General features: G+C 35.4%; 3 protein-coding genes across 3 annotated transcripts in view; 1 reads left to right on the plus strand and 2 right to left on the minus strand.

Moving 5' to 3' along the window:
* LOC136797791 (multiple epidermal growth factor-like domains protein 10) overlaps positions 1 to 18,161 on the minus strand; it is a 40,063-nt gene extending 21,902 nt beyond the window's left edge. Inside the window, exon 1 of the mRNA XM_067054376.1 lies at positions 18,078 to 18,161. The gene's annotated coding sequence lies outside the window, so the exon portion shown is untranslated. The remainder of the gene's footprint in view (positions 1 to 18,077) is intronic.
* On the plus strand, positions 1,371 to 12,587 carry LOC136797826 (uncharacterized). The gene is made up of 9 exons (XM_067054409.1): positions 1,371 to 1,528; positions 3,034 to 3,144; positions 3,595 to 3,737; positions 4,983 to 5,131; positions 5,891 to 7,657; positions 8,425 to 8,850; positions 9,228 to 9,413; positions 10,097 to 10,261; positions 12,181 to 12,587. The coding sequence occupies exons 1-9, from the start codon at positions 1,385 to 1,387 to the stop codon at positions 12,381 to 12,383; spliced, it is 3,294 nt and encodes a 1,097-aa protein (XP_066910510.1). The 5' UTR covers positions 1,371 to 1,384; the 3' UTR covers positions 12,384 to 12,587.
* LOC136797792 (otoferlin-like) overlaps positions 16,903 to 27,917 on the minus strand; it is a 141,836-nt gene continuing 130,821 nt past the window's right edge. The window contains exons 47-56 of the mRNA XM_067054377.1: positions 25,672 to 25,814; positions 24,922 to 24,975; positions 24,125 to 24,213; positions 23,609 to 23,707; positions 21,925 to 22,066; positions 20,894 to 20,984; positions 20,028 to 20,150; positions 19,408 to 19,558; positions 18,078 to 18,225; positions 16,903 to 16,935 (exon numbers count right to left, since the gene is read on the minus strand). Coding sequence (XP_066910478.1) covers positions 16,903 to 16,935; positions 18,078 to 18,225; positions 19,408 to 19,558; positions 20,028 to 20,150; positions 20,894 to 20,984; positions 21,925 to 22,066; positions 23,609 to 23,707; positions 24,125 to 24,213; positions 24,922 to 24,975; positions 25,672 to 25,814 — 1,073 coding nt within the window. The remainder of the gene's footprint in view (positions 16,936 to 18,077; positions 18,226 to 19,407; positions 19,559 to 20,027; positions 20,151 to 20,893; positions 20,985 to 21,924; positions 22,067 to 23,608; positions 23,708 to 24,124; positions 24,214 to 24,921; positions 24,976 to 25,671; positions 25,815 to 27,917) is intronic.

Raw genomic sequence — 27,917 nt, forward strand, 5'->3', positions numbered from 1 at the left:
AGACAATTTGAGAAAATTTCCACTCTTAGAGTGTAAAATTTCGAAAAACTGACCATATTTTGCCTGAAAATGGTCAACATTTTTCAAGAAAATGCACCGTAAGGGTCGATTTTTCGCTCAAATTTTGCAAATTTTTATCTGCACTGTAAGGGTCTAATTTCAAAGGCTTTTGGAATTTCAAAGAATTTTGGGCCACACGTATGGTCGTTTTTGAATCGAGTGCCCCCCCCCCGGGCTCAGCATAAATTCTGCGAAGTGTACCGAGGTTATCAACTCAATTGTTAAGTCTAAATAGACCTTTATATTTTGACAGAACAAGATGAAGCGGTTCAAATTACCATCAATAAACACGAAAACAACAATTTTCGCAATGACAAGTCCTTTTATTGACGGATGGACAAATCCCTTTATAATAAATAGAAAGACGTATCATTTGACCTTATTTTTATTCTTAACGTCAAGTAGCAAAAAGGAAAATAAATGGTGATTTCCTAGAAATATGAGACATAGATACCAAAGTGAGTACGATATAGGCTTCAAGGCAAATCAACGCATAGACTGGCACGCCAGTCGGGCTGGAACGGTATCACGCGGGAAAAGTGAGCGTAGGAGTTAGGTAAGCGTAGGAAGAAATTTTGTCGGTGGCAAGGACTAAATCAGCAGCCTCTCACCAACTTTTGTTCGTTCTCCTAAGTAGCTCCTATTCTAGCAAACGCCCGCCACTTTTATGTTCCCGCCCTCTGACATGATTAATTAACAGACTAGTTTGCTAGTGTAATCAACGCAGAAAAAGGGAGTTTCTAAAACATCGACCAGAAATTAGGACCACAACCAGCAACCACGACCGGCGACCATATAAAATTTGGGTTATCGAGTTTAATTCCTCTTTCAACCGTAGAGAACGTTCAAATAAAGTCCTCAGAATACTTGTTGAATGATGTCTTTAGTATGAATAGATAGAAATTGACACCATAATCAAGCTCCAAGAGAGTCGAAATGGTTGTTTTACGCATTGGGCACGTGGTTTTAAACACAAAATCAAGAGGTTTTCTGAGAACCATTAGCTCAAAGCCAAAAAAAATATTCTAAGGCGTTTTGAACCTGTTACAGGTAAACAACAAAAAAATGTATCTAATCTCTATAGTACATAATCCATGGTCATCTCTTAAGTGATTTCTGTTTATTTCAAAAATATTTGTTTTGACCAATTTTCGACCTTTGGGGGGACGAACTTTTTCAAGTCAAAATAATATTCTTGAAAATGTGAGGATGTTGAGTTAAGGAAATTTCCAGTTATAGAGGTTCGATTTAAAGAGATTTAAAATTCCATTGTATTTTGATGATTTCAAATTTTATAATTCTACGTTCTACTTGCAGCAATAAAATGAGGAAGGAGAAGAAAGCTCTGCTTCTTGTCTTGTTGATAATGGTAGACTATTGTCAAACAGCTGCACCGATAAGATTAAATGTTGATCGTAACGGAAGTGAAAATATTTCTCCAAACGAAGAAAAAGCACCAAATAATCAGGTACACCTTTTTTATATCAGAACAACTTCATAAGAACACAAGCCAGATAATTTGCCAAAACATAAGAACAAATTAAGAACAATCTGAACTTCAGAATTCAGAAATTATTAAGACAGTACTGATTTTAACATATTTTAAACCTATTTAAGTGTATTAAGAACACCGTAAATCATTTAAGCCTAAAAATTTCAAAAAAATTAGAATAGCTCAGCCTGAGCCAAAATTTTCTGGTTCTCACGAAAAGAAGCCCAGCTGGAACACAACGTTGTTTCAACGTTCATCTAACGTTATATGGACGTTGTGAACATCGGATAAACGTTGAAACGACGTTGTGTGCCAGCTGGGAGGCGTATATCTAACTTGTCGGTGGGTTTTATGTCTACCATGAAGAAGTATTACGCTCTTCTTTTAAAATATAGTTTCTTTGACTCGAATCTTTAGAAATCGAAATTTCTTTAACTCGAATACAAATTTGTGTTCCACGTGCGTGTTCGAGTTAAGGAGACTCCAATGTAATGGCAATGTGTATTTTTGGGTGTTTTTCAATTTTCCAAGCAGGTTGCAATAAAATGGTGCTATCTCCATCCCCTTTCCGGTTCAAATTTCTTACAAGAAAGGTGTTTTTTTTCATTTCATCATTTCATTTCATAATAACTCTTTGGCGAAAATCATCCTAAAATAATTTTTGCGGTATTCTTAGGTTAAGATTGAAATTTAACCTGGATTTAACATGTAATTCATGCTTGGAGAATATTGAGCGTTACTGGGGTATTGTCGGTAATTTAAAGGTGAAAATGCTTAAAAAATGGCATTCTGAGGTTCAGTTGCTATTGCTTTATTCCATGATGGTGATATTCTTATCATATTCTTTAAAATTTTTGGCCATTTTCATCATGGATAAAGTGTATTCTTATAGACTAGTAAACTAGTCGTTGAAAACAGACCCATATACAAAAAATTCAAGCTCCAAAAAAAAAAAAGAATCGAAGAGGTGAGGTTGCGTGTCTTTTCTGAATTTCAACGACTAGAAGCTTCTTCCCTCAAAAAACGTTGTTTAATTTTACAACCTTTTTTAGGTTTTTGAGAATCCATCCAACTTTTTTGACTAAATGATATTTCATTGTAACATTAAACATGGGAACATATAAATAAATGAGTATTTCCCAAAACACAATAAACAGAAAGAAAAATAAATGCAATCCCGCACGGGTCAGACATACAGAAATCTGTATGTCTCTCCCTACGGTTTTAGGTGAAGAAAAAAAGGCGTTGGAAGTAGCTTCTAGTCGGTTATTTTCCTTTTCTCTCACGCGCGCTGAATATTTAATTAATGTTTACATTATTTGATTGACAGTTTTATTATAAGGTTATAAGTAATAACCGACTAGTTTACTAGTCTAGTATTCTTATAAAAAAGCGTGCAGAGAGTTTTTGAGAATAGTTCTTTTGGACACGCTGTATTTCTGCTGTTGATAATGATATTATTATATTATTATTTGTCGAAGGTATTTGGGAACAAGGAGGAAGGCAAGGAAACAGAAGACAATACTTCAAGGAGGGAGAACCTTTATGAAGAGAAATATAAATCATCAGATGTCAAAGAAAAGTTTGAAAAGGTAACGTCAACTCTCTCTAATTCGAATCCCTTTTATTTCAATCTTTCTTTAGTTCGAACAAAAACACTTGTCTCCGCACCAGGAAAGTCACCTAAAATGCTCTCCGTAATTCATGTCAATTTTACTTGTCGATAAAGGCTATAATTTTAAAGATAAAGATAAAAATAGGAGTAAAGAAATTTCAGATTCTTTTCCACCTGACCAGAAATTTTAATTTTATATTTTTCTAAAACCTAATTGCCCGGGAGGGGGTTTGGAAATTGTAGCTCTAAATACCCACAATAAGGTTTTATACTAAACCTGGCTTTTTGAGAATAAACGAACGAGGGCGTTTATTATAAGTAGCTAAGAGTACAGTACTGTATCAAGGACACTTGTATAGCTATACAAGTGTCCTCGACTGTATATATGACCAATTTTTTGAATTTTAATTTCTTATTTCTATTGAAGATAATTGAGCAACTCCGATCAACAACAGATATCAAAGGTGCAGTGGATTGCAACGATTTCGGTGAAGAAGTCTTTCATCAACAAATCAAAGAAGTACCACTGGCTCTAGAATATTATGACATCGCTACCGCCATACTCTACAGGTACACGCTATTTTTATAAGAATGGTGTAAATCCATTTCATCGTGGATATTCTTAACTTTTTTGGGAAAATCATCCTAAAATATTCTTACAACATTCTTAGGTTAGGATCCTAACTGACAATTTATAATTTAAAATAGTCTAAAATGGCATTTTAGCTTGAGTAGCAAAATTCCATGATGGTGATATTCTTAGCATATTCTTAATTTTTTGGCCATTTTCATCATGGACATTCTTATAAAGTGTATTCTTATAAAAGAAAGCGTGTACACTTAGCCTAATAAACAATCAAGTCAGTCATATATTCATTGTCGCCCTGGAAAATACTCCAGTGAGCACCACAGCTTATAGACTTCTGCTCATCCTCTAGCAAAAAGAGTTTATTATAGATATATTATATAGGAATCTCTTATCGACCGCCGGAGGCGGTTTCTTTCATAGTGGTACGCTAATCTCGTTTTGCCTTGGCTCATTACTTTGTCTACCATTTACTTTCGGTTTTTTTAACTAGATTACCCAGGTCTTTCTCTTTTTTTTACCTGAATGTCTTTTATTCGGAATTGAATAATCGAGACATGAAAAATGACTATATTGTAATCTGTTTTCAATGAATAATCTAAAATGTACTGGAGATGACATTTAGGCGTTAATAATGTGCGGGCGCTCTTTCGCGAGCGTGATACGTGATGGAAGGCGGTCGTTTCAGTGTGGTTTAGATCAACACTGTGACCTAGTTATAGAGGTCTACGATTTACACTACACAGCCTAGTTTTCTCTGAAATTTAAGCTGTGGAGACGGACTGTAAGAATTCTATCGCGCATGTTTGAATCATATTAACGACCAAAGAATCGAAGATGGAGAGCACATATCCAAATGTTAAGCTTATATAGATTATATAATTTACTATTTCCAGTTATTTAAAACTTTTTTGAGACTTATGAAAATCAGTGAAACGAAAGAACACCTTCCTCTGATTCCTATGTGTGTAAGAGTGATCATTGAAAGATTTCAACTCCTATTAACTTTTGTTCTCGCTGAGTGTGCGTTGAATGAAATCGGCATTTGTCTTCACAGCATTATATTCATCCGCTATGATACTAACGGTAACCCTTTTTCTTTTGTTAATTTTTCATATTTTTCAAAACTTTCCCCTGGAAGTTTATGGTTACTAGCAGTAATCCACTCACTAATCAAAAATTAGTCCTAGGCAAAGAAATTGATTAATGTGTACTTTTTACTTTTTCAGATTGTCTGGTTGTGATAATGTTGGAAATCAACGTTTGGAGGAGATGCTAGCTCTTGTAGATGATGACAGAATCATCAAAGATATTTTTGATGAGATTGAAGAATTGTCTAGCATCGATTCAAATATGACCGATGGCATATTTTCTTACGGTTTGTATTAACTTTTTTTGCCGACTTGCTCTTTAAAACTACACGCCTTTTGTATAAGAACAAGAGGCTGGATATTATTCAGTTTTCAAATGTTTTCTATTTGATGAAAAATGATTCGAGTGGATCCAGACCTTAAATTATCTTTCTTTCGAAGATTTTCGATTTTCGTTTTTATCCAATGATTAACAAAATTTATGTTCGCGAAAAATATTTTTCCTTCCGTATTCACGGAACATCGTTTAATATATCTCCTACCAATCTTTACACAAACAAATTCCCGTGCCGCGCGAGAACAAATGGTTTTATTGATTATGTTTTGTTTGCCCAGGAGACGCCTCTCCTCTTTCAATATCATAAGGCGAAAAATAAAAAAAATGTAATGTTTCTGAAATCTGGCCGGGTGAAAAAAATAATTTTCTGACCTAGCTGCAGACTTCGTTAGTAGTTGATACATTAGTACTCAGGGCTTTACTTCATACTGTTTGTACATAAAATTTATCTTGAAAGTTCTATTTCAATTATCTTAAGTTATCAAAACACAGAAGAAAAAAAAAACAATTTTTTTCCGGCCGGCCGCATGAGAGCTTTTTTCCTTCACCCGCATTCTGGAAACACTACATTTTTTATTTTTGCCTAAATGAAATATCATTGATTCGTATCTTTTCGATTCCTAATTTTATTAATGATAGATGATAAATTTTGGGTCCGCAAAGATCGCATTAGAGAGAAATTCAACTATATTTCGATTTCTTATTTTAGGAACAGGTGACCTAAACAATGCTCTTCAAAACCTTATTGATATTGTTCAACTTATGGACGGAGTCTTTCAACATGATACAATGGAACCTATAACGTTGAAATGCAGGTGGAAAAAGTTGGCTAGCAAAGAAATCTATGGGAATCAACATCAGGTTATAATAGAAGAATTTGATGGTATTACATTACCTTATGCAAAATATCTGTGCGAGAATCGCTATACCAATTGCTCTAGTGTCCGACAGCGTCAAGGCTCCAATGACACCATATGGCTGATTGGCACCACATCAAGAAATCATCAAGTATCCCAAAATGATACCATTTGGATGAAAAACTGTTTTTCCAATACATCTATGAATGGATTAGGCCGTCCATTGAAAGCAACTCATCAGTTTGGCGGAGTGAAGTCAAGAAGAAGGCGATTGGTTGGTGATCATACTTCAATCATTGCGTTTGAGCACATTTACTATGGCGGACAAAGAAGGGAATTTTCTAGCGAAGTCGAATACGTTGGCAAACACTGGAACGATAAGATTTCATCGTTGAAATGTACTGGAGTTGATTGTACAGTTATCGTTTTTGAACACAAAGATTACACTGGTAGACAAGTCTCATTCCATAAGCAATCCAAATGGATTGGTAAAACGTGGAACGACAAAATCTCATCTATGGTTGCGTTACCTTACGATATAGCACTTCTATGTTACACAGTTTATGAGCATTCAGACTACGAAGGAGAATCTGGGCGATTTTGTGGAGACCAAAGCTTTACATCGACTAAGCTCAAAGGGAAAATATCATCATTTAAATTCGATTGTCACGAATGCAGTATCGTTGTCTACGATGGCGACTACATTGGCAACTTCAAAGCTTTTGATAACGATACAGCATATGTCGGGAAAGAACTGAACGATCGTATCAAGACCATCCAAATACGTCCATGGAAATACGGTGCTTATGAAGGTCACATGCCGGCAGATACTGTTCTATATTCAGAGACGAATTATAAAGGAAAAAGCAAAATCATTCAAGGTGTTGCCTCAAGCATGGGTCGAAGTTTTAATGACAAAACCTCTTCTATTCAATGTGAAGAGCCGTGTACTTTGGTTGTCTTTGAGCATAATGATTTCAAGGGAAACTCAATCGCCTATCAAGATTCGCAATCCTCACTTTCCGGTTTTAATAATATCATATCATCTATTGTTGTTATCCGCGAGCACATTTGCGTAACCATCTACCAACATGCAGATTTCAAAGGGAGATATCAAAAGATTTGTCACGATGTTGGAAATTTGAACAAGAATAGTTTGTTCGGGAAGGGTTACAACTGGAATGATCAGATTTCATCCATCAAAGTTAACTGTAAAGACTGTTCAGTTCTGGTTTTCCAGCATAGTAAATTTGAAGGTAGTTATAAATCTTTCCGTGGTGATATCAAAAATGTTGGTAGCAAATGGAATGATAGAATTTCCTCATTACAAATCAGACCCTGGGAGATTGACAATGTTGAATATGAAGTATCCTCCAGCAAATCTACAAAAACCAAAAGCTGTGTTGACTCTGGAGAGAAAAAAGCATATGATGTTATTCAATGGATCCCAATCGTCAGTCTTTTCTATAATCTTGGTACATCCATATATTACGCTGCCAAGAAGTGCAATGATGTTGCAAAAGAAAGAGCAATCGGACTCGCTTTGGATGCCGTTATGGATATCGCAACCGTGGTTACTGCCGGCGCAGCAGCTCCAGCTGCTCTTGGAATCAAGACAGGTTTTTCATTTTTTTTTATAATTGCGAGTCTCATTAAGAAGAAATATTATTTTCCTTAAACTAGCACCTATAAGGTTCAAGCAGTGAAACTTGAGACAGATTTTCTTTAGGTTATAAATTTTCTACTGCATTAAATGAATTGCTGAAATCAAATTTTGACAATGTGAACAAGTGCTTTGTTTGTGTGCAGATTAGAGATATAGTAGGGGGCAAACTCTCGGGACATTTAACGTCGAAGTTACGTTTTGACGTCATTTCCATTCGATTCACGGGTTTTATTGACTTTGGAATTTCGTCAAATTTTTGCGGTCAAGGGGTTTTGCTTGTGTGACGTCAGTTTTTGACTCCTATAGACCTTAGCAGAAAACCCCCTTCGCAAAAAACTCTCAGTTCTTGAAATGGACTAGGTCTGGTTTCGTCGAATACAATATGTTACGAGTCCTAAGGGTTTAAATTAATATTCTCAACTTCAGTTGAGCTATACAATCTGACAATGTGTGTGTGCGTGTGTCTGTCTGTCTGTCACAAAAACTTTAGGACAGCCTGGAGACTTCAAGAATGCTTGGATTTGGCTGAAATTTTTCACACTTGTTCCTTGGGTGAATATCTGAGGGAGTGATTTTTGGGGCCTGGGGACGAGTTTTTCGGGTCTACAATTGGGCCTATGAATAATTTGAAGACAATGATGTCGAGCCCAGTGCGTTGCGCACGTTCGATTTTTAATATAGTATAATTGTTGAAAAAATCATAAACCATTTATGTTTCAGGTGTGAAGCTGGGCGCCAAAGTTGGTATCAAAGTTGCTATGAAAGCAACAAAAGTTGCATTAAAAAAAGCCATCAAGAATATCGTTAAGAAAGGAATCAAAGGAAATATAAAATCATTTGTTAAAGGTCAAATGAAGCAAGTGAAAAATATAGCTTGGTCCATTAAGAAGGCACCAAAAGCCATTGGTAAAGGTATTAAGACTGGCATCAAGTCTGTTAAGAATAATGGTCTCAGAAAATCCTTGAAGAACTTTGGCAAAAATGTGAAGAATTCATTCAAAAACAAATTTGATGATTTAGCAGTAAAAGCGAAAAAAGATATTGATGGTGCTGCGGGCGGAAGTACTGGTGGTGCAAATCCAGTGAAGGGGCGTTGTAGAAGAGTACCAGGTGGTTGTCAATTACCAAATTCAAAAACTAAACTAGGTTAGAAGAATATTTAATTTTTTTTTCTAATCCTTTCAAGTTGATTAAAAGGTAGAAAATCCATAGCATAGGTTAAATTGTCTGTTCTAGATCTTACAAAAGAGATCTAGCGCTGATGAAAAGCTTGTGCTGAATAAAATAAAAGATTTAGTAGCTTTCTTTTCGTCAAGTTGCAATTTAAGTTTAAGGCAAAATCTCTGAAAGACACTTCTTTTTAATTTAGCTTTTTCATAGCTAGGCAGCTCTTTGAACTTCAATTTCGAAGGTCGACACCAGTGTTCTCTCAGAAATTCTTGGTCCTGGCAGGAACCTTCAACTCGAAAAGGTATCCATCATTTGTCAACTTATTTTAATTGCAAGGTATTTCCACGTTTTAGGGAACCTAACACCAGGGAAAAAAAGAGAAATATTTGAAGAGAAAATCTTCCGTCAATGGGATACTTTTGACACAAACAAAGATGGCTACATTATGATGTACAGAAAAGTGGGCGAGTTTGAAAAAGATTTATTCGTCACAAACAATAAGATGGCACCATTGAAACCAAGCCATAATAAAATAACTGGTAAGTTGCTCAAAAAACATGACTACATATTTTTTTATAAGGAACCTTAACTTGGCTCTGAGCCTGGAGTTCCTTATTTTTCCGAAGATTTTAGTCTCAGAGTTCCTTATCGATTTCCTTATTTACTTAGCTGCTAAGTGTGAATTTGCTCAGCATGTTATGTAAATACAACTTTTGAATGTTGTTTCGTCAATATCTTATCATCTTTTAGTTTTAGTTTTTGTAAATGTGAGCAAGTTCAAGTTTAACTGTCTGTTCCTTAACTTTTCTTTTTCTCAGCCTCTGAACATTTTCAGACCATTTCAGAATCAAGTTCATTATAAATGTGTTTTTAATTCAGGAATGGAATACACAACACATCTTTATTCAACGAGAACTATATGATTCAATAATAATGAGCCTCTCTGGATCTTTTTTCAAAATTTTCAGGACCCTTTTGGATTTTTTTTCTCTCATTATTTGGACTACCCTGAATTTTCGACCTCGTTTTACTGACCACCCTGAATTTTCAATCTTATTTTACTAATCACCCTTGATTTTTTATTTTCCAGACCACTCTTGACGTCACACTTCCTCAACATAGGGAGTACAGACTATATCTGTAAAACTAAGAACATGATAAGAACAACTTAATGTTGAAACTGCCAAATAAATAATTCTTTTTTATTTATCTTTAATTATAGGTGAGAAATGGTTGTCAACATCTGCTGAACATACTAAGGCCTTTGATAATGCTGGAGTGACGGAAAAACAATACGTCATACAAGTAAAAGTAGATGTCAAAGAGTTCAAAAAGTCTTTCAAAGATAGAATTGCCAACCAAAAAGGCTCAAAAACTCTGAATAAAGGTAATTAACTATATTTCGGTGTTATTATGTTACTAATGTTTCTAAAAATTCTGGGACGAGATGGAGTTTTGTTGCTTTTTCTAAAGAACGCGTCATTTTTATTACTTCAAACGACCAATTATTAAAAGTATCTTATAAAACTCCAGCTCATCTGAAAATTATGTAGACAAAAAAAACAAAAAAATCAAAAGAAGTTTTTCAAGTTCACAACCGTTTGTATAGCCTGGGAATCCAAACGTTAAACTTTTTTCACAGTCTAGTTTATGATATTTTTGCTACTTGTTTAACGCTTGGCGCAGGTAACTCGCTTGCAGGGATATTTTTCCCTGCAATGCAGGTTCGGCCTGATTGGCCAGCTTTTGGCGTATTACTTAGCAGTACTTTCGCGCGCATAATTTATTGATAATTTCGATGCGCGCGCATAATTTATGGAAAAAGCTGACTCTGCAGAAAAAAGGAAAACAAATGAAAATGAAAACATAGATTCATTTCGAAACAAAATGGCTGTTTGCTGGAAGTCTAAATACATGTGGCTGATGTTTTGATGTGGTTTTTAGTAGTTTTGAAAGTCTTTAGAGCTTGTGAAAGCTCAACTTATGGTAAGTTGATTATGTGTGTTTGCCTGGGTTTCCAAAGTTCAGCAAGTCTGTCAACAAGGGTTCACACACAGACTGTTTATAACATTCTGTGTCAGACTAATCTACCTGCACCAAGCTCTATAATTTTAGAACTTTGTGAGGTGAGGTATTTTTTGTTTTTTCTAAGATTATGAGCTTGGATTCCCAGGCTACCGTTTGTAGAGGCACGCGTTTCTCGTATAATAATATCCAAAACTTTTGAAGCCTTGAGACGTCCTTAACTTTTTGAGATTTAAGCCTTAAATTGTTCTTAACATGTTCTTATTTTGGTCATTTTTTGAGTATTTTTGACTCTTTTATTACTTGTTCTTAAAGTTTTGGCTACGATGCGCAAAGTTGTGGGTTCAATTCCCGGCAGGGTCATATCAAAAACTTCGTACTTAGTTCAAAATTTGTACTTGATACATCTCTCCTTGGTTCTTGTAAAGTAAAGAAGGGAAAGTGGAGCAACCAGGGAAAAAGAATGACGCCCTCCCCTACTTATGGCCAGATAAATAGTGAAATAAAATTGGTCCAAAAATTAAGAATATGTTATCTTATCACCATCATGAATTTGGCAACTGAAACAAAGAATACCATTTTAAGAACATTTAACTGTATATTGTCAAGTCCCCCACTAAGGCTCAATACTTTTTAAAAAAATCCCATTTTATGCTTCAGGTGCGCATTACATGCTCTTTATTTTACAAGCATAACGTTTATACGCATTTAAACAAGCTCAGTTTTTGGTACCTAAACAATGACTCTATTGTTTAAGAATGCTAAGCATAATACGAGCAGATATAGGGGCAGAAACCTTCTTATAAAAAAAACATGTACATGGTAAATTTAGGATGAATTTTTATCTCAACCTAAGAATACCGTAAGAATATTTTAGGATGATTTTCTCCAAAAAGTGAAAAGAATATCAATGATGAAATGCAAAGAAAATACCATTTTATAAGAAAGAAGCGTGCATCGAAAGAGGAGCCTTTGGGTCGCCTCCCAGCTGACACACAACATTGGCTCTTTTGTTTAGGTCGAGTAAGCGAAAAAATCATGGAATGGACTCATCCAGAAAATGTTTGTTCATGGAGGGGGGAGGTGGAGGATGCATTGTCCAGGGGGTAGTGAAAAACTTTGTTTGTTTGGGGGTAATTTTGAATGTCCAGGGGGGGGGTCAAAAGTCCAAATATTCGGTTGGTAATGATAAATGTCCTCCAACCACTATATTCAATTTTTTTTCTGGAAGAGCCCAATATTCGATAAATAGTAATATTTTCAATTTTTTCTAAATAAAAGGACGAAGTGCTGAAAATGTCTATAACGTCATCAATTACGAGCAGTTGAATGATCATCGGTACAAAAAGTTTAATTTGGGCTTAAAAGGTGAACGCAACATTGAAAGGTTTGACCAAATCTTGGAACATTTGGAGACGGTAAGCGATTCAAAGTTTATGAGATTGATGGAGCTGGGAAGATTGTTGACAAAGAGAGCGGTTTAGAGGTCTTGTCAGAAACAGAAAAGAAGTAATTTTGTTTTAATGTTCAGTTGAATCAACTTTCAACTACTACTTTGCTGGGTTTTCTAACGTATATTTTTTCAGTTTAAATCTTGGATTACTTTTTAATACATTTTATAGATTATTAAGCATATTAAAATTATGATTTTTTTAAAATACATCAATGGTCATATATCTGATGTAAATTATGCGATAAAACTCTCATCTTTTACAGAAGGTTCAAAATTAGGCTTTTCCAGAAAAAATTTGTACCCCCCACTACTAGGTCAAAAAATATTGATTAGGCCTATGTTCAATGTATTTCATCGACAGTCATCAAGTTTTATTGACTGTCAATTGTAAATTATCGACAACAAATTGTTTGCATTGACAATCAATATTCCCTTTCTTACAGTCAATGATTTGCATTGACTGTCAATTATTTTGTCGCCAGCTGTCAATATGTAAGCATGGAGGTAATAAAATATAGATGGAGATTTCACTTCTATTCTATTGTATTGTATCGTTATAGCTGTGCTTTGGGGGAAAAGCTTAATTTTGCTTTCGCTCATGGAATACTTGGTCGAAGAATTTGAAAAAATCACGCTACATTTTAATTTGTTCATGTTGATGACATTTTGTTTTAAAAATAAGAAAACCTTGCAAGAATAAGCACAGAACTCGAATTGAAATGGTCGCTGCTCAAGGAATCCTCGGCAAATTGTGTCATTTACATATTTAATAATGCCATCTTTCACTATTATCAAAATTTGAAGCAGCTGCTATTTAATCTAAATATTTATACAAAGAACCTTCCACAAACAACAAAGAATTCGCAAAGTTTGAAGAAGTTTACCTCTCGAAAGTTTCCCGATAAAATAAAAACTTCTTTTAAAACTATAAAGAAATTATTACTCGAAAAAAATTCGCATTTTACCTATAAATACAAGGTTTCGTTGGACAGAATAACTTTACTTTAGTTCTTATAATTTATATCTTAACTGATTTTTGCTATCAAGGATTGGTAATCAAAAAGGAGGCCGATTTGAAAGAAATTTCTAAAGAGTTTTATGACTTCTCTGGCTATTACAAAAAAGTTGACTGTCAATATTGACAGTCAATACAGGGTGTCCCTAATTAAAGTATCGAGTTTGAACATGCGATTGAGTAGAAAAGTTTGTGTGTGTTATCGCTAAAATACAGGGTGTCCCTAATTAAAGTATCGAGTTTGAACATGCCATTGAGTAGAAAAGTTTGTGTGTGTTATCGCTAAAATATAAGAACGTTCTCCATCACACAGGCTTATTACAAAAAGGTAGTTACAACGTATAAATTAATCGTAATGACAAAGAAAAAAGAGGGAGAGCTTAAAATACAATTTTGTGAACACGCACATAAAACTTTCTACTCATAGTTGTGTTTCGACTCGATACTTTAATTAGGGACACCCTGTACATTCTTTTGGTTTTCAAGAAAATTGATTGACAGTCAGTGTTAAGTACTTTTTGTCAATAATTGTATTTTGACAGTCAATAACACTTGATGGCAGTCAATGAAAAGCATTGAACATGGGGCTAATCAATGTTTTTGACCTGGTTTGAGCTAATGGTTTTCAAAAAACCTCTTATTTTGTGCCTAAGGCGAAAATAAAAGAATGTAGTGTTTCCGGAAACCGGCCGGGTGAAAAAAAATGATTTTCTGACCCGGCCGCAGACTTCGTTAGTAGTTGATACATTAGTATTCAGGACTTACTTCATACTGTTTGTACATAAAATTTATCTTTAAAGGGATAATCAGATGATCTGAGATTTTAAGGGTACCTGCTCTTATACATGAGAAAACGTGATTCCCTAGCTAGTAGTTTTGCCAACTGACAAGTCTTTGTTAAGATATTCTACTTTAAAATTTCAAATTCTGAGCTCTTTCCAAAGTGTGTTATATTTCAGGGGGTCTTGTAGAATTTTCTCAAAGATAATCGATGATGTATATTGAACATTCTTGACTCAAAATAGGAATCATCATGGTTATATGTTTACATCATGAAAGGAAAATGAAATAAAGTATAAAAGTCTTACCCATTCAAAGAAATAATATACAAATGCTTTGCAAAACTTTACACAATAACCCACTGACAGAAAAGTTTTCTTCAGAACCGTTTAAGCGGCGATAATACTAAAAATTTGCTCCCCAACGGTCCGCATAAACAAATAAACAAATAAACGAAAGTGAAAGCAAAAATCTCTCGGAATTTTGTGAGTTTGTATGCCAACTTGGATTACAATAACAAACTGGAAAGCGCAATGCGAATTCCATTAAAAAACATGGCGACTGCTTTTCGAGATCTTTTAAAAACCAAGAATTTGAATTAGAGTTTTTAAGAAAAACTATTAAAGTTTTGGGTAAGGAAAAATGAAGTCTGTTATTCCCTGTAGGTTCAGTAGTGAAGTACTGAAGTATCTCAATCTTGGTAACCATCTGATTATCCTTTTAAAAATCCATTTCAATGATCTTAAGTTATCAAAAATAACAACAAGTGATACTTTTATGGACCTACCTGGTTATGCATTTAACACATATATAATTGATATCTACGTAAGCGTGACCGTTAAACGATCATTCAGAACACAAATAGTGACGATCTATTAAAATTACCTAGTCGTTTGTTTCTTATAAAAAAGAAAACGTTTAGAAACCAAAATTTCATGCTCTTGAAATAGTCTTTCATATTCAAGACTTCGAGAGCAAAAAAAACATCTCATCAAAAAAATCAGTAATTTTAAGAACATTGATGTATGCTTATTAATAGTGATTCTTATACAGTAGATAAATTAATGCGTTTTTTGAGCTGAAAAATTATTTTTTACAAAAATCTGCTTGAGCCATCTTTTACCTACTTTTATGCAAAAAGTCAGAAAATAACAAGTCCAAAAGAAACTTTTTTTAGCCGTTTTTTAGCTGAAACTCACCCCAAAATTTTTTTCCCAAAAATCGAATAGATAAACATTGGTTTTTTGAGCCAACTAAATTTTTTTGCAAAAATCTACTTGAACCGTATTTTACCTATGATGGTACCTTACTTTCCTGCAAAAAATCAGAAAAAATTAATGATCCAATTTTTCACAAAGTCCAAAAAGCCCAATTTTTACCCGTTTTTCGCCCAAATTTGCCCAAATTTTTTTTTTGAAAATCGGGCTCCGTCACATTCGAGGGTTTATAGTTATGCATCTTTGTGCAAAAAATCGTAAAGAATGAAAGAGCCAATCTCGAGAAAAGCTAATAACTAAGTAATTGATAGTGTGCTTATAAAAAAATATCGAATTTGGCCAGTTTTTCTATAAAAACAAGCCAAGCAACCAAAATTTCATGTCGAAACACACATATTCTTTAAAAGTAAGCCCTCCTGAGCAAAAAATCTCATAAAAAAATTGAGTAATTTGACTAAGAACATTGATGTATGCTTATTAATAGTGATTCTTATAGATAAACATGCGTTTTTTGAGCCAACAAATTTTTTTTGTAAAAATTCGCTTAAGCCATCTTTTACCTACGATGGTACCCTACTTTCATGCAAAAAATCAGAAAAAATTAACGACCTAATTTTTCACAAAGTCCAAAAAACCCGTTTTTTAGCCGTTTTTTGGCCCAAATATGCCCAGAAAATCGGGCTCCGTCACATTGGAGGGTTTATAGTTATGTATCTTTGTGCAAAAAATAAGAAAAAACTAACGAGCCAATCATGAGGAAAGCTAATAACGAACGAACGAACAGACGAACGAACGAACGGACAAAGGTTAATTTATAGGACCTCCACCGGGGTAGGTCCAAAAAAAAATTGTTTTCCGGCCGGCCGCATGAGAGCTTTTTTCCTTCACCCGCGTTCCGGAAACACTACATTCTTTTATTTTCGCCTTAGCTTTATTTTTTTTTGCTTTATTTCTACTATGTCTGAGTTAGACGTTATCCCGAAGAATACAAATTCTATAAATGGTAAGTGAAAGAATTGGTTTATTTACTATATGTTTATTTCTCATCTATATTATCAAAATATGGTTAGATTAATTTATATTAAATTTAATTATTTACAACCGGTTCATAAAAGTTGACATTCTTAAATTTTAAAGGTTTTATGCAAAGATATATCATTTTTTTTGCAATCTTTTCGGTTATCTATTTGAAGAATCATAAAATCTGCAAGTCTTAACATAGAAAAAAATACAAACGCTGAAGGCTATTATATTTAGTCTATTCACGATAAGTGTGCACTCTTTTTTCATTTACCTATAACTTTTGAAGGAATTCTTCAATCTTTAAAAATTTGGTATCATTGGAAAGATATTAGTGAGTGGAACAATTTGGAATAAAAAAATCGATAAAAAAATTCTAAAAATATAGATGAAAATGAAGAAGAAAAAAATGAAGATCGGCATAAATAGTGGTGGGTTGTTTATTAGTCCAAATTAGTCATAAATTAATTTTAAATAATTATAATAATTTATTACTGGTTTAGCGTGATGTTGTGTGATCAAGCACCAAACATCTTCTTAACAATAAAGCCCTGAAAAATGAAAAACAAAAGTTTATAATTTAAGTTTAAGTTTACTTAAAAGTTAAAGTTATAGTTTTATCCGAGTATATTTTATTTTATTATTGCCTCCTTTTAGCGAAAGTTTCTCCCAAGTGAGGTAATAAACAAAACTGTCGCAAAAGGTCTTTCTTTTGGTAAGTTAACGACTCTACGTATCTATCATGAATTTTTTGCAATTTTCTGATCTTTTCGATTTTATACCTGAAACTTTTTGAAGAAATTCTCACTTGGAAACTATTATCAATGTTGCAAACCAAAAGTTTGACCATTGTCTTAATTTTATTATGATTGTTTCAGAGGGGAGAGGCAAACACACCCTTGCCCCTACCCACTTACAAAAAAGTGGTATTTATGCTACAACGTACCGTGGCTGATATGGGCAATCCTGTCCCTATCTTAGATGGACAGTTAAAGTTAGGAGGCCACCTATAATCTTAGGCGCATATCAGCCACAGTTACAACGACATATCCCTGAACGATATTTTTTTCGATGCCGTAGATTACGAATAAATAACTTGCGTTCTATTACAGAAAAGGATTAATCCACGCGAAATTTAATCCATGTGAACATATTTAAAGTCAAGCTGGCAATATTTTTAAGCTGACATATTCTTAATTTATATGGTGGGTATTATACAATACCGTCACTCAACAAAATATGCTGCCTGACAATATTTTACTGTGGTATACCTAGCCCACTAGCCGTACTCTAAGTTATCCACTATATTCTATAGAACTTTTTAGAAAAATTATACCAAGTAGACATGGATACGTCAACTGCATTTTCCGTCATATTATGCTCTTCCATAAAATATTCATAGAAGGAGAGTTGAGGATACATTGTCCGGGGGTAGTAAAAAATCTACAAATTTGCCTTGTCTTTTGGGGTAAACTTGCTTGTTTCGGGGGTAAACTTGCTTGTTTCGGGGGTAATTTTGGATGTTCAGAGGGGGTCAACTGAGGATTGTTCGGGGGTTCAGACCTGCTGTCCGGAGGGGGGGGTCAATACGAAGATTGAGTTGTGCCACGATTAGAGTACCCAAAAAATAACCCCGTCATCAAAGATTTTGGTTAGCTAAGTGATCTAGCCCTAAAAAGAATCAATAACTCACCGGCATTGAGTAGAAGAACAGCCCCATAATTGCACCAATAACAGCAAGGACGACAAATTTGGCCAAGCAGAATTTGTATTGTTCCCAAAGGAAATAACGAAATGCTTTTAAAGGATTCATCATCCATTCCATGGCTAAATCTGGACGGCTAGAATAAATGAAACCGAGATCACTAAGAATCCGACTGCAGAAAGTTAATAGATCTTATCGGAGTTTTTAATTTTTCTAAAAAAAGCGATGTATTGTGGGATTGTTTCGGGAGTATTACAATAGAAATCTCTTAGGAATTCCTCGAGGGAAATCTATTGTAATACTCCCGATGCAATCCCACAATGCAAGCGGAAGAAAATTGGGCTAGAGTTTAACAGGAAGGATTGACGTCAAAAACATAGAGTTGAATTTCTTAAACAATCAATATTTGAGAGAAAGGGGATTTCCCTGCAAAATTTTAAACACCACAAACGATTTTGAAGCGCGTTAAAGTATGATTGAAAAGTAGAGTTTTAACTCTGGCTCTTAACATTGGACTTAAGACCTTTACGATATTAGGATTCGGAAAGCTCAATATTGTTCCAATAAGGCTGGAAATAGCCTAGAAGCCACCGAACCCCTCCAAAATCGAAATATTCAATGAAATAAAGTGGATGTAGTAAAATTGCAATTCTAGCCCGAACTTTAAATTCTGAAAAACGTGAAAAACACACTAAAATCTCAATATATTTCGACCATGATTGAAGAATACGTAATTATGACTGAGGTATTTAAAAGGTTAGTCAGATGGTTTGAGATACTTGAAATCTGGATTCCATCTACTGTTCTGATCAAACCTTTGAAATATTTTTGCCTAAGTTGCTATTTTTTCAATTTTAGTAAAAGAAAACAATAGAATTTCATCGTAAGAACCGTGTAAGAACCCATTTTCAAAAATTTTAAATTGATAAAGTGATATCTTGACTTTGAAAAATAGTTAAACAAAAATAGAGTTTGATCAGGACCACAACAGCATGTTTCTGCAGGCCAAATATATCAAACAATCTGATTACCGCTTTAAAGCCAGATTGACATTATGTTTTCCGAGGTCTGAATCGCTGCTTCAAAAACGCTGAGCTTGCATAAAGATTGCAGTTATTCAACATTTTAATGACCATAGAGTTTACAATGTTTTGACTGCAAAGTGTCGAATAAGAATTGGAATGAATTAGAATACGTTTTTTAATGGTGCTGTGGAATGTTTTTGCAGAATAAGCAAACAGACTCGTGAATAGATATACTGGCTAAAAGTTTGATAGGTGATAGATGGACTTACTTGGGAGGTGATAGATGGACTTACTTGGGAGGTGGCAAAGCATCAGGATCATTCCTTCCTTTACCAGCAGGTCTTTCTTCACTTTCTTGTGCGGTCAATAATTGTAATTCTGCATCGACTTTGCCATTCACTTTTGGCTCTTCGTCTTCAGTATCCAGAATAAAGGGCCACCAACCTGTACAGTAGAAATTTAGACTCAATGCCTTATAAACCTTACTTTATAATATGTATATTGTGATATCTTGGTACACAAGTCAGTTCAGCAACAAGGGTCGAAACTGAGCTACTTATGTACAATGTTATGTACTTAATTGGTACCAGGTTTGTCATTTTATTGGATTTGTCTTTTATACTTTGTATGTCGAATGGAAATGGTTATTAAGGTGTGTGGCATTGGCAGGATGGGTGTGTACTAAGTGACAGTTTCTACACTAAGCTCGGATAGTGGCAGTATTCGAGTCGTTTGTTTTGAACTATTTCCATCATTTGAATTTTACCATTGCTTTTGCCGTAGTATTTTTTTTCCTAGGATTGCTTTTGCTAGTTTTATTTTGGGTTCAGCCAGGTTCAGCTGTCATACATTTTCTTTAGGAAAAGTGGATTTTGCCTTTTTATGTATTATAGTTGTGAGAAAATAATCTTACCTCTCATCGTTTTCTTCTTGAAGATATCAAATCGATCTTCATTTTCGAGGGCCGTCTCCAATTTACATTCTTTACTTGTTTTGGTTGGTTTCAAACAACTGTTCAATTGTAGAGTGATGTCACCTGTGAATTTGTTGACGAAAGTTTTGCCAGGCATTAGTTGATCATTCAAGTCAGTAAAGAATGAGACACGAAAATTTTTTATTTAAACTGTACAGCATTTTTAACGTTTTATTTAAATCATTTGCACTGAAGATGACTGTGTCGAAAAGCTTATGCTAAATTTTTAAATAAAAAACTTTCGTGTCTAATTCTTTACTGACTTGAATGATCAAAAATATATTGAAAATGATTTTTCCAGTGTTCTGGTAAAGTACTCTCAGAGGTTGTTTTGAAGCCCGATTTACATCCCTTTATAACAAAACATATCAGTAAGATATTGACAGTCTTGGACAAATCAGTAGGGTTGAAGAAAAGAACCCAGGTGTAAAGAGGTAATATTAATAATGAATGGTGCAAGTTATTTAAGCGACTAACTGACAGCAAGGAATGATTATAGACACTGGAAAAACAACTCGCTGATTTTTGCCAATTTCTCATGTACAAGCCTTGTCCGCAGTAATGACATCATTGTTCACCCTCCTTCCACCATTTTGATTTTTCGTAGTATATTTATTGCACTTGCAGTTCCTCATCTTAGCAAGCCAAGTGCATAAATTAGTATAATATGTAGTTGAGGCGGCGAGTCGTATATTTAGACTAGAAAATTATTTTCATGCTTTGGACCACCGTTCGCTGGGATAAAATAAAATGCCTGCTGACGATTAAAAAAATACTTATTGGGCATGGGAACTAAATTAACTTACCAATGAAATCATCAGAAGATAAAGCATCAGAATCGTAACAATGCAAAACTAAACGACCTGGCATTTTCTCTTCTGTTGTTGTGAATAGTGACTAAAACAATTAAATAGATATTTATGACAGACACAATCTTTTATACGTTTTTTATAAGAAACCTTAACTTGGCTCAAAGCCTGGAGTTAAGTATGTATCTTATGTATAATAATGGACTACAGTACAGAAAAAGACGTTTATTAAATGTTGTTTCGTCAATATCTTGTCATCTTTTTGTTTATGTTTTCGTAAAATGTTCAAGTTTAGCTCTCTGTTCCTTAACTTGTTTTCTTATTCTCAGCCTGATCAGTTCCTTAACAATTCCTTATATTTGGGAGACCATTTTCATTCTCAAGTTTCTTATAAATCTGTTCCTTATAAAAAACGTGTATACTAAAGCACCCAAAATAATCTGTGTGTTTTGCCATTAGTTTCATTGTGTAAATTAGAAAGAAAATTAAGAAAAGCCAAAAAGCAAAAATCTTAGAAAAAGAGCTAGTGGTAGATTACATCCAAAATTTTCGGAAGTCTGTAACTTTTTTGAGTTTCAAGCCTAAAGATTTTCTTAAAATGTTCTTATTTTCAACATTCTGTTGAGTATTTTTGTCCATCTTACCAAGAAAAAAAGTGTTTGGAGTTGGTCTTAATATTTTGGCAATCGAAGCCTTATATAATTTGTTATTATAAAAAACGTGTACATGCTTCTTTTTATAAGCAACCCCGATTTTCGGCTCAGGGCTGGAGTTGCGAAGGATTTTCCAGATTTCAGCAAAAAAGTTGCTTATGGGTTTTAAGCAAAAAATGCCTAACAACCTTGGTATTTAAATACCATCGGTGCTCATTTTAATGCCAAATAAATTCCTCTTTTTTAGGTATTATTGGTTGCTTACCTAGTTCATGCTCAGTTTCATGGCTAGGTCAAGGCCAAGCTGATTAATTTGTTGGCCATTTTCAGGACCCTTAGCAGCTCGGTTGCTTTTTAAAAAAAATGTGATCTTACCTTTTTTATAATAACGACTTTATCTTCTGCTTTGTGATATTTGAAGGGGAAAATAAATCTCCAATTGAAATTCCCTTCTCCGGTCAATGAGGATCCATGAACATCTGTCTGTTGAGCTTGATGTTTTAATCCTTCCAACCATCTGTCAAAGGGAAGAATGTGAAAACAATAAATTAAAACAATGTTAACAATGGCTTATAAACCTTACTTCATATCTCAAAATTTCCTTAACTCGAACATATTTTGTGTTCTCCTACAATGTCGGACAAAAGGTTGTAGACAAATGAAATTTCAGTGAAAAATGATGAGAAATAGAGCAAAATGACTCTTCAATGTGTCTGAAAGGGGATGGAAGTTAAGAAAAACACTTTTGAAGTCGTTGCATTGCTTTTGAATTGCTTTTGAGGGAACCACAAGCAAAAAATCAGCGTTTTGATACTGGTGTAAGCCAGTTAATCGAGCCCTTGTGGTTTGCCCTTGCGGTTAGACTGCAGTGGGTGACTTTCAAAGACTTTGGATATGTTTGGAAAGCACCCAGAGCCTCTTGGGAACTTGTTTTTGATCGATATTGAAGTATTTTGCAAATATTGCAGAAGTCTACAAACCTTTTGTCCAGTATTGTACGTGTTCGGACTATGGAGACTCCACTGTATTATAAACAAGTGATACTTTTATGGACCTACCTGGTTTTGAATTTAACACATATAATTGATATCTACGTGAGCATGACAGTCAAAAAATCATTCAGAACACAAATAGTGACAATCTATTAAAATTAGTCATTTGTTTCTTATTAAAAAAAACGTTTAGAAACCAAAATTTCATGATCGTGAAATATATATATTTTTTCATATTCAAGACTTCGTGAGCAAAAAAACATCTATCTCATCAAAGAATTGAGTAATTTGACTAAGAACATTGATGTATGCTTATTAATAGTGATTCTTATAGATAAACATGCGTTTTTTGAGCCAACAAATTTTTTTTGCAAAAATCTACTTGAGCCATCTTTTACCTATTTTCATGCAAAAAATCTGAAAAAATTAATGATCCAATTTTTCACAAAGTCCAAAAAACGTTTTTTAGCCGTTTTTTGGCCCAAATTTGCCAAAAAACATTTTCTTTCGAAAATCGGGCTCCGTCACATTTTGGCCACTACCATTTTGCACCTTTGTACCAAAAATCAAAAGATTTCTATGATTCAATCATGAGAAAAGTTGGTAACAGACGAACGAACGGATGGACGGACGGACTAACACAGGTTAATTTATAGGACCTCCACCCCACAGGCCCGGTGGAACAACCGCGTAAAAGTGGGGAGGCTGAAACAGGCTCAAAATAAGATAGAATTCGCTAGGAAATTGACAGACTTCAAACCTTGTTCCAATTATGGAGTTATGGAGACACTTCTGCACTTAAATCCAGTACACGTTTTTTATAAGAACAAACTATATACGAACATAAGGCTTCGATGGCTAAAATATTAAGAACAAGTTAAGAACATTTTAAGGCTTTGCAGACTCGAAAACGCCCGATTTTTTAGGAAAATGAGTAAAAATGGTCACAAAATGTAGAAAATAAGAACATTTTAAGAAGATTTTTAGGCTTAAAACCCCAAAAAGTTAAGAATATCCGAAGGCTTCAAAAATTTTCGATGTTCTTATAAAAAAAGACGTGCACCTACCCTTTGACATAAATGTCAGCACACGGTTGTCCTGTCAAAATGTTGATATCACCTAATTCCACATCCTCTGTGTTCCAAATGATCACGCGAAGCTCAAACCTGTTCGATAAAAGAAACGTAAGTTTAATGAAATCAATGGAAAAGTAAGGTCTAGTGCACTGGCGAGCAAGAAATTTAAAAGGGACATTTCACCGCAAAATTAAGTTTCTAAAACTCCAGAAGATCTCATAAAAGCAATTATCTAGCTGAAGAGGGGTTCCTCAGCAAGTACATGGTTAAAGATGTAACCCTTATACAAAACTCGAACTCAGTTCCTTAGTTCAATTTTTTATGATTCTGAAAGCGCTCAGTAAAATAAAAAAGGGATACAAGTGGCCCTGGTACGTGTGCGTTCGTGTGTTCAATATATTGCCTGTCAATGTACCGAGTAGTGTATATAGGCCAATACTTACGCCCTAGGTTTACATGGGACAATGATACTTACGCTCTAGGTTAACGCGGAGAAATTACACTTACGCGGTAGGTTTACGCGGAGTAATATCGACAGCTGCATCAGGTGAAGGCCCATCCATGTCAAACAAATCCACCCATAATTGTACGCGACCCTTTAAAGGGAAAAAGAAAACAGTTAGAATATACTCTCGGGTATCTAATAGCCGGGGGGGGGGGACTAATTGATTTTTTAAAAACTTTCAGGACATTCTTATTCCAACTTACCCCCCCCCCCCCCGCCTTATTATTGATTTTGGGAAATTTCTTTGAAAGCTCTCTCTTTTGCCCTAAATCTACTGTATTAGCTTCATTTTCGAAAATCTTCCACCTAGGACATTTGTATTCCAACCTCCTCCCCCAATTAATAAGTTTTTAGATTTTTTCCAAACCCCTCGCTTATTCCATACCCCTCGGCTATTAGGTACCCGAGAGTAAAGCAATACATTCAATGAGTGAAATCGACATAAAAAACTATACCATCCAATGGGCTTTTCCGGAAATAGTCCGTGCCCCCTGTTGAGGATATCGGATATCCAGGGGGTTAACGATTTTTGTTCAAAAGAGGTTAAATATCTACAAGAGAGCCCATATCCAGGGGGTAAATTGTCTTTTAAAGTAAAAAAATACGATATCCAGGGTTCTTTATAAGAGAGGGTAACAAAGGGGGTTCGATACTTCGAAAAATCAATATCTTCAACAGTGGGGGTAAAAAAATTTTTCTGGAAAAGTCCATTGTTTCTTTAGTTTGCAGGCAAAGGAGTAACATACTATCATTTAGTCCAGTGGTCAAGGTAAAGTCTTAGACCACGTTCAGACGTTACGGTTCCGTTCCGTTCCGTTCCGTTCCGAAACGGTTCCGAAACAAGTGTAAACGTCTAAATTCGAAACATCAAAAGAGAAGAAGTTACAAGATCAAAACGGTTTCGCTCGGAACGGAACTGCTCCGTTTTCTTGCTCTGAAACCTTCCGAAACCAATATGAACACACTCGATCCGTAACGAAAATCGTACCGGAACGAAACGAAACAGTAACGTGTGAACATGGTTTTATTGTCGCAGACGCAGAAATAATGAATTTGTAATTATTACATAGCTATAGATAGTATCTTTTTTAATTTCACTGAGTAGATAGAAGAAGAACGTTCAAACATTGCTATTTTTGTTGCTACAGTCGTGGTCAGAACGGGTATAAGATGACCCTCTTCCTTCCCCCAGTAAGCCCCCCTCCCCCTAAAACCAATGTTGGAGTTGAATTTTTGCACGTTCACAAGATTTATCATCGACATTGATATTGGGGGACGGGATGGACAAACAGTTCTGTCCAGGATTGTACTTCTATTGCTATCATTGTCATTTTTGTTGATTTTTAGTTTTGTCGCTGTGTTGATTTGTCGGTTTGCCACGTTTGTCCTTATTGCGTTGAGTTGGTGATATGATTTCTTTGTTGGTTTGAAATTTTTTTGAATTTTAGCTTTGATTCTGAATTTTAATTAGCTTTTTCAGATATATGGGAATGAGATCGTTGTCAATAAATTTGGCCATAAATTTGAGGAACAAATAAAATCGCTATACCTGTTCAAGACCAGGGGCACTGGGAGCGAACAACTTCCTAGTTTCCACGTGCTCAGGTACCAGGGCATATCCTTTAGTATCGATTTTATGAAAGTAATGCAAAGCTGTCAACGCAGCCGGCTCTTCTGATTCTTTCTGATTACCTGTTGGAAAGAGATAAAACATTTTGATTGGCTATGATCTCAATTTTTAATTTCGAAATAATTATAGATAGAAACTGAAGACAACGAGTTTTAGAATCAGTGGGCAGAAATTATTTCTTTGACTCACTTTTCTATTCTTCTCTGCTTTCTCGCAAAGATTTCGTTTTACATTGACGCCCGGGGGGGGGGTACTACCCTTGCCGACCGACGGGGGTGCTCCGCTGAGGTTCGAAAAATGAACCCTACGCGAGACTCGATTTTTCAAAAATCTTGTCGAAATTTGAAAAAAAAAGTGACCCTGAATGGGACTGAAATTCCAAAATTTTCTCAAATTTTCTACTCTTTTCCCAAATTTTCCAAAAAAAGGCACCCTACGAGGGACTGATTTTTCTATTTTGGTGTTTTTGCGACCCTACCTGAGACTTGTGGAGGTTAAAAAAAGTACCCTGGCCAGCGGCGCATCCCCGTAACCCATTTTGCCCTAGTACCCCCAAGGCGATTAAGTAAAAGTCCTGAAGGTCGCAATAGTAAAATTCGCTAGCTCTGGTTAGAGGTGTCACGTGATGAACTGTGGAAAGCCACTATGCACATATTGTGCATTTTCAAACGAAATACGAAAACAGACAAACGAACGGGGTCTTTCAAACTGCCTCTGATCGAGGTGGGTTCTCCCTGTTTGGGGAGATTTATTGTTTGACACCCAAGTATACATGTAAACTGACGCTTATGAAGCGTGACGAATTAAATGAAGCAGAGTCTCCGCAGAGCCAACTGCGGAGGGTAAATGTTAAATGGTACTGACGAAATGAAGCAGAGTCTCCGCAGAGCCAACAGCGGAGGGTAAATGTTTAAATGGTAACTGACGAAATGAAGCAGAGTCTCCGCAGAGCCAACTGCGGAGGGTAAATGTTAAATGGTACTGACGAAATGAAGCAGAGTCTCCGCTGAGCCAACTGCGGAGGGTAAATGTTAAATGGTACTGACGAAATGAAGCAGAGTCTCCGCAGAGCCAACAGCGGAGGGTAAATGTTAAATGGTACTGACGAAATGAAGCAGAGTCTCCGCTGAGCCAACAGCGGAGGGTAAATGTTAAATGGTACTGACGAAATGAAAGCAGAGTCTCCGCTGAGCCAACAGCGGAGGGTAAATGTTAAATGGTACTGACGAAATGAAGCAGAGTCTCCGCAGAGCCAACAGCGGAGGGTAAATGTTAAATGGTACTGGCGAAATGAAGCAGAGTCTCCGCAGAGCCAACTGCGGAGGGTAATGTTAAATGGTACTGACGAAATGAAGCAGAGTCCCCGCAGAGCCAACAGCGGAGGTAAATGTTAAATGGTACTGACGAAATGAAGCAGAGTCTCCGCAGAGCCAACAGCGGAGGGTAAATGTTAAATGGTACTGACGAAATGAAGCAGAGTCTCCGCAGAGCCAACTGCGGAGGGTAAATGTTAAATGGTACTGACGAAATGAAGCAGAGTCTCCGCAGAGCCAACTGCGGAGGGTAATGTAAATGGTACTAAGACGAAATGAAGCAGAGTCTCCGCTGAGCCAACAGCGGAGGGTAAATGTTAAATGGCTGGACTGAGACAAAATGAAGCAGAGTCTCCGCTGAGCCAACAGCGGAGGGTAAATGTTAAATGGCAGACACGGACTATGGACTAATTTAATTACAGAGACTTTACTACGTAGATTTTATGGTTATTTATTTTATTGAAGAATTGATGCATCAAACTTAAACCTTGCTACTACTCGTGCTTTGAATTCTATGATACCTAACCGGTTCTCTTCCAATAATAGCTTGGGATCCTGAACTAGTCCGGGAACAAATATAAATATTGCTGTTGAGGATAATTGTCGGGAGTTACTTATTGAGCCGTAGCGGCCCGCCCGTGACAGATGGGGGCTACAACCGGGATTGTTCAGGAAAGCATCGAATAGTGACATTGGTTTGATTTGCATTACCATTGAGTTTTACCGTATTGAAATTGAACTTGAACATTATTGACATTGATTGATGTTTGTCTTGGTTGATCGAACAACCATTATGAACCCATTAAGCTTTTCTCTGGCTCAGGAGTTTTGATAATGGTTTTGAAATCATCA

Source organism: Clytia hemisphaerica, unplaced genomic scaffold, assembly GCF_902728285.1.
Source record: "Clytia hemisphaerica strain Z4C2 unplaced genomic scaffold, Clytia hemisphaerica genome assembly, whole genome shotgun sequence".
Taxonomy (NCBI): Eukaryota; Metazoa; Cnidaria; class Hydrozoa; order Leptothecata; family Clytiidae; genus Clytia; species Clytia hemisphaerica.

What these genes read in the sequence shown, in the direction of transcription:
- LOC136797826 (XM_067054409.1), top strand. Translation starts at nt 1,385, where the DNA reads ATGAGGAAGGAGAAGAAAGCTCTGCTTCTTGTCTTGTTGATAATGGTA. An exon ending in TCAAAGAAAAGTTTGAAAAG is followed by an intron (nt 3,145 to 3,594) that starts GTAACGTCAACT and finishes TTTCTATTGAAG; the next exon opens with ATAATTGAGCAACTCCGATC. An exon ending in TGCTCTTGGAATCAAGACAG is followed by an intron (nt 7,658 to 8,424) that starts GTTTTTCATTTT and finishes TTTATGTTTCAG; the next exon opens with GTGTGAAGCTGGGCGCCAAA.